The 13,522-nt window shown below is 44.0% G+C and overlaps 1 protein-coding gene across 1 annotated transcript in view; it reads left to right on the forward strand.

Annotated features, from left to right (window-relative positions):
• Positions 1-9,492: 9,492 nt before the first annotated feature.
• Positions 9,493-13,522, forward strand: part of LOC307232217 (pleckstrin homology domain-containing family A member 5-like) — a 92,517-nt gene continuing 88,487 nt past the window's right edge. The window contains exons 1-3 of the mRNA XM_080003139.1: positions 9,493-9,679; positions 9,795-9,871; positions 11,559-11,616. Coding sequence (XP_079859265.1) covers positions 9,588-9,679; positions 9,795-9,871; positions 11,559-11,616 — 227 coding nt within the window. The 5' untranslated portion in view covers positions 9,493-9,587. The remainder of the gene's footprint in view (positions 9,680-9,794; positions 9,872-11,558; positions 11,617-13,522) is intronic.

Raw genomic sequence — 13,522 nt, forward strand, 5'->3', positions numbered from 1 at the left:
GCTCTCGACATCGCGAAATCACTATTCCGGGAGGGACTGATTAAAGCACCATCAAAATGTTACTTCATACTGCTGACTTTTTTTTATACCTTCAGTCAAGAAAACAAAACAAGAAAACAAATCAGAGGACTATGTTGATTATCCTGCTGTACATGTTGACTTGAAGTACATTCTAAATGTCGCTCTGTCTGCGTGTTGATTTGCTGCCCTGAGGACTGGACCTGGGGGAGGAAACAGGCTCAGCCTTCCCATAACACATCACTCCCACTCATTGATTCAGAGCCAATTTACCACCATAGCTCTTTTTGTTGCTGACACTGGTCAATCAACCATATGGCTCTATGGTGTGTGTGTGTGTGTGTATGTGTGTGTGTGTGTGTGTGTGTGTGCAGGCGTGCGTGCGTGCACACATACACACACCATGCATGAGTGCATGCACGAGGGAATCTTTGCACTCGATGTTCAGGTGAAATCCAAAGGACTCGACGCGAAACGGCCAATTATCTTCCGAACTGAAATAGATGAGAAACTCGGAAGCTTCTCACGTTTTGTTCAGCTTCGGACGACTGTGTAATACCAGAAAGCCGGCGAGTTGGTAATGCGGACCGCAGAAAGGTGATCTGATATACAAGAGTGATATACAATTAGTGGCGTTTTCAGGAAGGTAGGGTTTTAATTGTGTGCAATTCTCCCTCGCTCTAAAATGAATAGGGACAATGACATGACAATGGCATTACTCAACATCATTCCATATAAAGAGGGTGGTGATATTTACTACGGTGTGAGTGAGTGAGTGGGATGACAGCATTCATTATTCAAACGCCGCATGCCAGAGAGACGGGCTCTGTGACATTTTCTTGCGCTTGAGGAGCAGGATCTACGATAAAGAATCATAATAAACCCCAAACATCATTTGTTTATAAGGAGCTGCAGCGACTGCTATCATATTGATCTGATGCAACATTTTGATGCCTAAAGCCAAAATAGGTTGGAGTGCAGTGTCTCTTCAACTGTAATGTCCATCATCGTAAAGCGGGAAACCTATTTATTTTTATGATAAATGAGTGTATTCTATAACAGCGTTAAGGACAATAATAATTATTTTACAGAAAAGACTCTTATTCATTAATTTGTTACAATGGTACGAGTCACATAAAGCAAAATACAAGTAAAACAAACAGGTATGGCTACTGCCCTGTCCTTACTTAAAATGACGGCATCCTTTAAGCACTGTAATTGTTACACATTATGTAACTTAGGAACGTATATTTGTGCCGACGTGGAGGTTAATTTTCCACTTTCTGCATGACCTTGAATGTTGACAACTCCAGCCTTCAAATGGCTAGAAGCAGAGCAGATGTTCATACATAAATATGTGAGCTGCGGAGTCAACGGCAAGGTCACATGTTTCCTCTTGAGTTTCCTCTTGAGTGCCTATTTTGAACTTCAGGGATTTGATGTGATATATCACCTTTAAGATAACTTAATCTCAGCTGGATCACATCGTGATGGGTATTTTGAAATGAGGCCTATCAATGGGGTCACTTTACTTTTTTTTTTGTTGACTGCTTGCCAGGCTGTGCGCTCAGTGTCATTTCCCAAAACGTGAAACACATTCTCTATTACACAGCGACACATAATTTATTTATGTATACCAAAAAAAAAGAAAATGTCTGCCTTAATATGACATGAGTTCACATAATGGAAGGAATTGATGATTATCTTTGATCCGAAACTCCCAAATGTTTTCTGGATCACACGGGAATATCAGTGTTGTCTGTGAGGACTTATGGTTCTCACAGGAACAGTGGTGGAGCAGGGCTGGTCCTGCTGCCCTCTCTCACATGACCCTGAAGCTCCTCCTGACCCGCCTGTCACGCTGCTCTGCTTTCCCATCGCATGCAGGAAATGTGCGTCCGTGTGGGGAGGGCGCGCGCCGTCATAATATTGCAGAAACAAACCTTAACTGTGGTTGCGCTGCGTGTCATCATCATCTTGTGAGGAACGCTGTAAATGTTTTAAATCTGTGGTTCTCAAGATGTGGTCTGGGGACCACCGGCGGTCCTTCAAGAGGTTCCAGGGGATCCCCAGCAAAAACCTCACCATTATTGCATTTACAAGATGTTAGTGCCATTAAAGAGTACAATAATGACCATGGTGAATACAGGTAGTCCGCACTTAGCGACCTACCTGTTTAAAGACTGTTTGGACTTACGACCAGCCTTCTGACCAGATGGTATTGTACACTGCGTACAATACCACGGCTCAGTGTCAAGCAATTCATCGCGCATCACCCTTTATATACTATATACCATATATATACTATATACTATATACACTATATACACTATATATATTATATACATTATATCCACTATATATACTATATACACTATATATACTAAATATATTATATACACTATATATACTATATATACTATATACACTATACGTATATGCTATATATACTATATATACTAAATATAGTATATACACTGTATAGACTATATATACTACATATACTATATATACAATATACACTGTATATACTATATACACTATCTTCTTCTTCTTTCGGCTGCTCCCGTTAGGGGTCGCCACAGCCGATAATACTATAATACGACTACGGATAATACTATATACACGATCTACACTATATATACTACATACACTATATATACTATATACACTATACATATATAGTATATATACTATATATTCGAAATATAGTATATATACACTGTATATACTATATATACTATATATACTATATACACTGTATATACTATATACACTATCCTCTTCCCCTTCCGGCTGCTCCCATTAGGGGTCGCCATAGCGGATAATACTATAATACTACTACGGATAATACTATACACACTATATATACTATATATACTACATACACTATATATACTACATACACTATATATACTATACACACTGTATACATCTCGTCGCACATCACCATTCTCAGTCTCAGGCTTGTTCCCGCAGTCTATCAGTATTCACTACACTAGCGTTCTCAATGGCCACGCCCCCTTACCGTGAAATAACACGGGTTCTCACTTATCAACCAATCTGCTTAACGACCTGGTGCTAGGAACGGAACTCGCTCATAAAGTGAGGAGTACCTGTAGTACAGTATATGTGATTTGGGACAAAATCACATCGAACAATAAAAATCTTCTCAGATTGGGATCCTAGAGACAGATCCCATCAAATGTGGTCCACAGCCTGGGCATAAAATTGAGGGTCCTTGATGTGAAAAAGATTTTGAATCACAGTTTAAAATCATACAAACTGACTAATGGCTAACTTTTCCCATTCAAAATATTTGTTTTTGGTTTTTTGTTATTCATAGTATCAGGCAATTTACATGTTAATTGGGCTCAGTAATGCAGTCAAGTCCATATACAAAGGTGCCAGATGATGTTTCCGGTAAACTACTACTGTTACTGGGTCTAGTCTATAATCTGCTCCTTCAGCACGGTGGGGATTGCGGCATAGATTTGCACTCATGTGTAGAAATCCAGTAAAAGCTGCATGTCAGGATGTAACGTCAGCAAATGCAATAATTCTTCGTGGGCAGTCTTAAGAGTCTTAGCGGGTAAAGATCAGGGGATCCTGCATTTGGCGGGTTATTTATGTGTTATGGCAAGAGGCAAGAGGAGCTAAACACCCTGATCGATATTAACCAGCCACATACTTTAATTAATAACGTACAGTATGCCATTAGAGGTAAGTAAGTAATGATGCCACCAACGGTGCACTACTGCCTATAATCAATATGGACAACATTCATGTAACAGTAGTTGCAGTGAGTACAAGTCCAGCATGTAGAGGTAGGTACATACATGTAACATTCAAAGTAATTAACTGTACCGTTTATGAAGCACTGCTGTGTTAAAAGGTAATGAATTAAAAGCATTGTCTGAACTGACGCCGTCAAATAAACCCATACTGTAGGACCCAAGCGAGGTGGAGCAATACAATCAGCTTGATGGTTTCATTGCTAAGAGTTTAGCCAAATAGAGAGCCATAAAGCACTGTGGAGTTTTGGCCTTTCACCCGCAGGCCGCTGCTGGAACCTGGGAGGACCTTGCGTGTGTTTAACATGTTAACAGTAATCTCTTTCCTGGGCTGCCTCTTTGCATCACGCCTTTTCAACAGTGGCATATGAGTCAACCTGGTCAGCTAAAACCAAAGAAGTCTGAAGGAAATGAGCTGTGTAAACGGACTCGTTGATTGACCTAAATTTTAAATTTAAATTCTAAGTCAATTAAGCAACTAATAGGCTTCCATAATTTCAAAACAGAGACTGACATACCTAGAGATGTAAACGGCGGGAATATGATAAGCCCCAGAAGACAACAGCATATGAACAATTCCTCCAATCAGGTTATTATTTCAGCCTGAATGTGGAAAATGGAGAAACGCCTGCCGGTTGGGTTTCGGTAAGCAAATGATTCAGAGGTGACATTCATAGCTGAGACTGCGTTTGGTGCTTTTTAACGGGTCCTCCTGACTCATTTACTTCTTAAAACTCAGTCACCCATGAAGCTATTCTCCCTCACCACAAGTTAATAAGTGCGTTGCCGGTTTCCGTTGTCCGCTAACTAACCCTAGTCTCTGTGTAGGTTTGTGGGTGACGTACGCCAGTGAAACGACGCCGCGCAACGACATGGGAGAGGCACATCGCGGCCGCACGGCTGCATCACGTTCACATCATTGGATAAGGCGCAAGAGGACGGACGCGCTATAGGATGTCATTGTGCCGGGTGGGTTTTTTTTTTTTTTTTTTTTTTTTTAGCGACCGGGCGAGATCGCCGGGCACGATACATCTGAAGCCACTTCAGGGACAGACTTGTCTGTCTACTAAATGAATATCCACCGGGCTCTCAGCAGAGAGGTGGCAGACTTCGATTTGTGCGGATTTACTAGTGATGAACGGAGCACGCAGACCTTTTACTAAGCACGGACACCCCAACGCAAAATGATTCTACTTTCCACAGCCTGCCTTTAACGAGGCGCTGGCCGCACAGGTCCATTTCCTCATTGGCGCCGGAACAAAGTGGCCGAACAGCTGCTCGATAACAGGCATTCATAAATTACACATTGTGGCCTCAACTATCATCTGTGTCACAGAACAGGAGCACCTCTTCATTCGGAACAATAATGTTAGAAACTGAATGCGCAACGCCAACCAGACACAACCCGTGAGCTCTCAGTAATTATTCTCTCTCACTCTCGTACTTACTCAGACATGAAGTCTGCTTTCATTTTATTTAGTTAACTTACACCGTTATTGTGGGGATGAACAGCTTATTTGAGTGCCTGGTGTTCTTCATCCCATTTCATTTGTTTTCTGCTCTAAGTTTTAGGTTTCATGTTGTGTCGGACCAATGTTTTTGTTTTTTTCCCCCCTAATTCGTGCGCTGTTCAAGGACACCTCTTTGCATTGAATGGAGTAGTATCCGAAAGGCGGAATCATTCTGCTGCCTCCTGTGCCTGTAGATCAACTCCAACGTGTTTGGGAAGTCTAACTTCCCGTCTGGCGGTCGTTTGCGACAGAGTATCGCAGCGGAGCAAACACGCTTTGTCCTTAAGGCCTTTCACTGAGTCTGATGGATGTTTAGTTAGAGAGTACAGCTCGAGAGAGACGAGCGGATGGGAGTCACGGGTGACTTTTCCACCCAAGACAGGAGCCGGGCAACTGTGGAGCGCACCAGAAAAATGCCCGCTGCTCCCAAAAGAAGAATCGATGATGAACAACCGCAGAGCGCCAGACCTTCGGTTTAGTCAATACTCCCTGCCCTTGGAATGGAGGTCCGTCCGCTATGTAATAATGTCGCAGCACAGCTGAGACTTTTTAATCAGCGGCGTAACCAGGGATATTCTCAAAGAAAAAAACAATTTAAAAAGGGACGAGGGAAAGCCAACGAAGAAGAACTTCTGTAAGCAGGAGCATCTTATAGGACAGGATTTCTAGAGTTATTTGGTTTCCTCCAAGACAACTTTCAGGGCTGCTTCAGGCCTTTGCACATGATTTTAACTAATACATGCAGTTTGTAAGCAGAGACAAGGTGCTTAGTGTTTGAGGTTTCAGTGCAGCTATATTCCACAGTCACAGTGCCTGCATTTTCTCCTATTTCCCTTTGGATTAGCCTGGGAACCAGAAAAATCTGCTGCTCCTGTTGCTGTGATTTGCTCCGCACAGTACATCTGGTCACCCTCCCATTCAAAGAGATTTCCACCTGACCTCGCCGGGGTCGGGGAATCACGACCGATTATCTACAGCATTGTGGGGCTGGTTTGATATCATGACGATGCAGAGGCGCGCCGTTGAGGCATTTTCGTACACAAACAAGATGGCTGCCGCTGATGTGGAACAGTCTGTTGAATCCGACAGCATTAAACGGACTGGATGGTTTCTTTTCTCAAAAAATCTTTTTGTTAATAGGAAAGACGTATTTGCCGTACTTCCAACAGGATTTGGTGAAAGCTGAATTTACCAACTCACTCACTCAATGCTATGTCACACGTTTTGTTGCCCTGATTGGTTGTAGGTCTCTCCAATTGCGTCCGGATACATTTTGGTCAGCGGCCATTGATAACACCCCTTGGAAATCAAAAATGAACGGAGAGATTCCAGACTAATACGCATTCCTCTGGTGATTCCAGGCTATTTTTGAATGCTATAATTTAAGAAAAAGGGTACATTGAGGAAAGGACCTTCATTGGGAAAATCCCCCTACCTGCAACTCGATTAACTATAATATAGCATATATTATTACATAATACATCAACTAAATGGTTATCTGATAAGGAAAACACAATTCTGTTGATCAGTTATTCGATTAACCATTTTACCTGTAGTTTGGTCCGTTAAATTCCATCGTAATTGACCTCATAATTGATATATGGTTTAATTTTGAAACCAATAGTGAAAATACTATTGCGGTGACATACCTTAACCCCTTGGGTGTTTCTTCTTACTTCTATGATGGAGTATCCATACGTCAAAATGAACATCTCTTAAAAACTAACAGCTGTCAGTCACATATCTGAAACAAACAAGAAACACCACAGATACAAAGGAATGATATTAATTGATTTAAAGGAAGATTAAAGTGGAAATCCATAAAACAGTCTTTGTTTGGTAGATTACACTGGAAGTCCAAGGTTTCCATTTGAAATCGCAATCTTTTTTCCCCCCAAACATCTTTACCCTCATTTGCTCGAAAATGGTCACTTTCTGTTCCTAAAAAGTACATCTTGTTCGGATCGATTCGGTATTCTTTCTTGGTCACTTGAGGTGGTGGGAAGATTCATTCATATTGACAGTTTTCTGACCACAACTGCGTACTTAAGACTACTGCTTTACCTAATTCATTGTTACTGGTGGACCCCACCACCAACAATGGAAACAGCAAATAGAGGAGAACATGCATAATGCAAATACATTGAATGGCTGTTTCTTATAAAGTGCCAGCTACAGAATTTACAGTTTGAAATATGGGATTTTTTTTACAAAATAATCTAAAAGGTAATACCAAAACACAACTTTGATGGAATAATATTATCACTGTTCTAGTCATGTACCGACAATAAGCAAACGACTTGACTGAATGCTGTGTAGTTTTGAAATTCTCTCAGTCTGTTATCCACCCAAGGCGGATATGTGGCCTGGCAGTTGGTAGATGTAGTTAAGGGTCTCCAGGGTCTCCAGTGTCCACAACACCATCAGGCACCACCATGAGGTGGTGGTGGCTCACCACAGTGCAACACAATACCAACAAATAAACACACACAGAGGTGTTGGATGACCTGCCTTTGTGCGATGTGAAAGGCTGACCCCGCAGGTTGACTACACAATGATGGGGGGCGGAATCTAAAAAATGGTGTGTGTGTGTGTGTGTGTGTGTGTGTGTGTGTGTGTGTGTGTGTGTGTGTGTGTGTGTGGGTGTGTGTGTGTGTGGTTTTTCCACCCAGTTTTGTGTCTTTGTTTAAACCTGTGTAAACTAGTCAACCATCATTTGAGGTTCCAATACTATCATGAACCAAAGAATGTATATGTACAGAGTTACAATGAGGGCACTATGATCTCAGAAAGTTTAGATCATTAGTATTTAATTCCAGTTTCAGATTTTAAACACAGAATTGTGAATCTAGCAGTTCCAATATGAATGCTCATGTTTCATGAATGCTCATGAGTCGTGCTTTTTCAAGGTGCAGTCAGTGTGTAGAATTTAGTGGCATCCACCGATGAGGTTGCAGGTCACAACCAACTGAATACCCCTCCCCATGGCGGTGCAACATGATGGCCTCCGTGGAAGAGACGATGCCCGCGAAACTCCTGAATAACGCAGAAGGCCCTCTCCAGAGCCAGTGTTTGGTTTGTCCGTTCTGGACTTGAGAAGAAACATGGCTGTGCAACATGGCGGCCTCCGTGAGGCGTACCGGCTCCCTTCAGTAAGTAGATAAAAATGACTCATTCTAAGGTTACGCCAACACAATTCTTATCTTTATGGAATCATACACAAATTAAAACATACTTACGAATATTATATTCCATTTCTGCCAAGTCCATTCCGTAAACTCTACACACTGCACCTTTAATGACTAGATGTTTTTGGTTTGTGTGCTGCTTTCCTTTGCTAGGGCCTCCTTGGAAATCCAAAGAGATCCAATCTCAATTGTCAACCCTGGTTAAAGGTGCGCTGTGCACGATCCTCTAGCTGTTCACACAGGGAGCAAACAACCTTGTATTGCAATACATTTTTCGTTTTATCTCCCTTTTGCACTGACATTCAAGTACAATATAAGTATACGTATATATGCAGGGTTCGATTATAACTAAATGATGTGAAAAATGGCAATTTAAATAAATGATGCCTAAGTATCTGACACTCACTCTCACCCATGCAAAGTGCTGACAAAAAGTAAATAACTACTGAATAGAGTCCAGCCCCAGACACATGCAGTGAGGGAGATAGATCAATTATTTAAATTTAAGGTAATTTTACACTACCCCGAGGGAATATTTCACTTTTTTTCACGAGACAATTTGTTTCTTCTTCAGAGTTATAATCATAAATCATCATTAGTGGTACTACCACTAACCACAGCTATTAGTATTTTGTTATTACTGTTATTATTAGGACTGATATTAATACTGTTACAACGTTTTATTTTATTTTTCTTCTGTAATGCTGTAATACTTCCCACTGGGCTTGCAGTTAGCATGGTGCTTCTCCCCTGCTAACTCGTTTATAGATCTGTACGTCGCTTATGTGTTTATTTATAGTTGATTTTTTCTTTTACTTTTTCCTGACCGGCACTGTTTTTGCTGCGGCCGCAGCGCGTCAAACGAACGCAGTTCTCTTCTTGTATCGACTCACCTCACCTCCCGCTCGCCGTCCCCTGGTGAAGGCTCCCGCACGGCAACGTAACAGTCACGGGGCGGACCGTCGGCGTCGCCCCGTTGCCATGGTTTCCGTGCGCGCCGCGCGAGCCTCCGGAGCGGCGGGCGACGCGGCGCGGCGGCGCGCGGCGCGGCTGCCGCGCGCGCAGTGTGCACAGACATGGCGGCGGACCCGCAGCCCGAGTGGCTCTCCCGTCTGCCCTGCTCCTGGAGTTACGGGGTCACCCGGGATGGACGCGTCTTCTTCGTCAAGTAATTACGACGGGGGAACGTCGGGGGTGGGATTCCCCAGGTTGTCCGTTTCGATGGGGGTCCGGTAACGATGCGCTTTTGTTTTGTTTTCCTTCTGCTTTCTCCCCCCGAACAGCGAAGCGGCGCAGAGCACCACCTGGCTGCACCCGGGGAGCGGGGAGGCGGTGAGCACCGGCCACCGGAGCACCACAGGTAGGGGTGGGGCGGCGCGGTCCGCTTTCCGCTGTGACATTTTTTTGGGGGGTGGGGGAGACCCTCTCCCGTTATTCACGCCAAACCGACCCCCGCCCTCCCCCTCCATTGACAAATACAGAGACTCTGAAAGTAGTCGTCGATCGCCGCGACGGCACAATCGCGAACGGTTCGATTCTGTTGAACGACTCGGTAGTCGGGAGTCGCCCGGTCTGTTCGTTCGTTCGCGACCCTGCAACTGCAGCCGGACACACGGGCAGTCAACTGACACAGGGACCCAAGTTCGTGCTGAAACAAGCTTCTTGGGTTCTGATTCGGGGCGCTAAAAGAGCGGGTGAATCGTATTTCTTTTCTCGAAAAACCCAATGTATTGACTGATAAACTAATGTGGGAAAAGGTGTGTGTGCTCACAATTCATATTCGTATGGAACGCGAGTGGTTTACACTTTGCATTCCACCGAAATAAAAATGAAAGTATTCGGGCGTCTCCTCATCGTCCATCACAGCAACTGGGTGCGGAAATCACGGCGGGGACAAAGGGGGGTCCGGACCCCCCCCTTTCTTCAGTCCCCATAATAGCATGCAACAATGGGCGGGCACGGGGGGCGCGATCCGGGTCGGCGATCGGGGCGCACCTGTCTCCCTCTCCGACTGCGCCGACCACTCGCGCGGGCCACAGCAGCGCGGTTCTTAATGGTCGACGCAGGTTCTTTTATTTTAACTCCGTTTCCCCCTGGAGCGGAACAAGAACCGTGCGTAACGGGGACACTTTCGCAGCGGCGATCTGGCTGCACCCAACTCCCCAGCTCCCAAACCAAAGTTCCGCCCTGGATGCCAACCGAAAACAGTCGGAAAGTCTCGGGAACCGAATCTTTAAAGCAAAAAAGAATCAAACCTTCCATCGGCAGTTGATTCACCCATTTAACTTGGCACACACTGTGATGCTGTTTATGGGGGGGGGGGGGGGGGGGGGGTTAACAATCGATAGACCCAACGGAAATTCTGTTTACAAAACAAACACCGGCATGACGGTGAACAAAATCGGCATAATACCGACATGTGTGATATTGTTCCAGATACACTGTTATTACATCTATAAGTGTGGCTGGTTTGAAAGGTGTCATGGTATGCAACAGCTGCTGAGCCGTAAGAAAGATCCGATCAAATAGATCCCCAAAATCAACTCATTGTAACAGCCCCCTTTTCTTTTAAGCGCACACTGTTTCACTGATAAAATGAACACGGCCCGGCTCCTTGGTGACCAAAGAGCACTGCAGCAGGGCATCCAGTTAGACCAAGAACCACAGTGGTCCCTTAACACGGGGTCCGAGACCGCCCTCCTTCAAGGGGTTCCAAGAGGGTCCACAGCGAAATGAATAATGGTTAAACGTCACTATTTCATTGACAAGACATTCACGGCATTATAGAACGTATAATAACAACCGTTGTGATCAACGTCAAACTGTGATGTCCATAACCATAGTGTACGGGTACGGGGACCTCCTGCGATCTCTGGAAGGTTCCTTCAAATCATATATATATATATATATATATAACAATAAAAATGTGGGTACCCGGGACTAAATCTTATCCAATGGGGGGTCTAATGGTTGGCTGCATATGACGTTGAAGCTCCGTGCCATTAAAACGTTTTTCTTGTTGTGTTCCTGTGTCCCTGCCTAACCAGACCTGCCGACCGGATGGGAGGAAGGGTACACTTTCGAGGGCGCACGGTGTTTCATCAAGTAAGTGTGAAAAGCACGCCGCCCCTGTCATCCTTTTAGGTCATGCCACATGAATTCTCAACGCCCCACCCCGCTTTTCTTGAATTGCAGCACGACTCGAGCTCACTTTGCTTTCAATTACAAGTCAAAGCGAGCGATTTGGTATTCATGAAAACATAATCAGAGAACTGACAGGGCTGAAACAGAGCATGGGTGTGAAGTAGGAACATTTACTGCTCTATTTGCCTGTGGCGTATCAGGAAGTTAAAAATTACCCAGAGATTGCACATACAGGCAGGCAGCGGACAAAGAGTAGTTTTCTTTTGCATTCTTTTTTGTATTTTTTTATTATTTGACTGCATTGAGTCTTCTTTAGAAATCGGTTTGCTGCATATCAACTTATAGAGCGAGGTGCTGTTTTTATCATCTGATAATCCTACTGGTGTAATTACTGTACCTCAAATATCTCAATGCTTTATTCTTTTTTTTGCCTGATATAGGATTTTGAAGAGGCTAGAACAACTGCATTTACTGAGTCACTTCGCCCGTATTGTGAAAAATGTAAAATTTCCTCAAGGTCCGCGAGGCATAATGAACGCGTTGCCGTCCTCAGTGTTCAGCTCTGTGTTCAAAGTCCAATCGGTTTGTCGGCCTGTTGAGGTTCAGCCTAGGAGTGCATTGCTTTTTTCCTTTCTTCCTCAATTGTAGCACGTAGACACGTTGGCCTAATGCGAGCGTGAGGACCGCCCTTCAGACACCAGCGATTCATCATGTGCCGCTGCTCACAACGTGTTACATCTGAGGAGATGAGAGGGAAAGTTCTGTTATGCCTCATGCCCCCACAACGTTATAAAAAGCCAGTGTCAAGCCGTGAGCCAGCTGTTCCGTTGTGCTTTGGGCCCCTTTTTCGGCGAGAAACATGAATGACTTTTCATGATTAGAAACATTGCGGCGTTCAGGCGAAGAATTTTGTGCCTTATTATCCTCAGGAGTCCCTTTCCCATCTTTGACTTCCTTAAGAATTTTAGGTGCTTCATGTGGAAGTGGGGCCGAGGTAATGTGATATTCTGGCACTAAATCATTGATTCTCCAGTGCAAAACACACACAGGGTATTAATTTGAATGCTGTTCTCTGTCTGGAGATTGTCTCTATAGTAGAAGTTACAAACAACATGCTGAACTAATGTCAGTAATTAGAAGCTGCCGGGGGATTCGTTCAAACTGATCACTGTCAATGAAGAGGCTGAACTCCGCTTGACCCAAGGATCGTACGACCGGAGAACCTGGTCTAACCCACGCTCAGTGTTGCGGCCACAGATTGCTTAACCGTGAGGTGGTGGTGGCCGTGGCTGGCCGCTTTGTCTCCATCTTTTTCTCAAGGACAAGCAAGTTCTTCTCTGTTGTTCGAGAAGGTATGTGGGCCTTGTGCAACGGAGTCACAGGGATTCTATGAATCTGGCCTCAGTGTAGCACAAGTTAAAAAAAACCTCATGCGCTGCTATATAGTTTAGGTCCTTAAACAACTGTGATGAGTGTTAAGTGGTCATTTGGGACATTATTTTGTTAAATCTCATGTTTGATACTTTATTTAGCGGCCACTTCATAAGAAACACCCATTCTATGTATTTGCTTTATGCTTGTGCTCCTCTAAATGCTGTTTGCATTGTTGGTGACGGGGTGCGCCTTCCCCGGTAAGAATGCAAACATTGGCTACGTGCAAAAAGTGATGAACATTCACAAAAAAGAACAGCGCCCTCGTTGAAAAAATATCGCCACTACCTCCAGCGACCAAACAAAAAAAAAAAAATCAATCAATTTCAATCAATCAAAATCAAAGTTTTGACAACTTCCGCTCCTAACAGTCTTTAAGCTGTCGACGTTTCCAGGCTTTGTGTGAAAACCCTCTCAAACCAGTTGCCGAATGACA

This window comes from Zeus faber (assembly GCF_960531495.2).
Source record: "Zeus faber genome assembly, chromosome: 6".
Taxonomy (NCBI): Eukaryota; Metazoa; Chordata; class Actinopteri; order Zeiformes; family Zeidae; genus Zeus; species Zeus faber.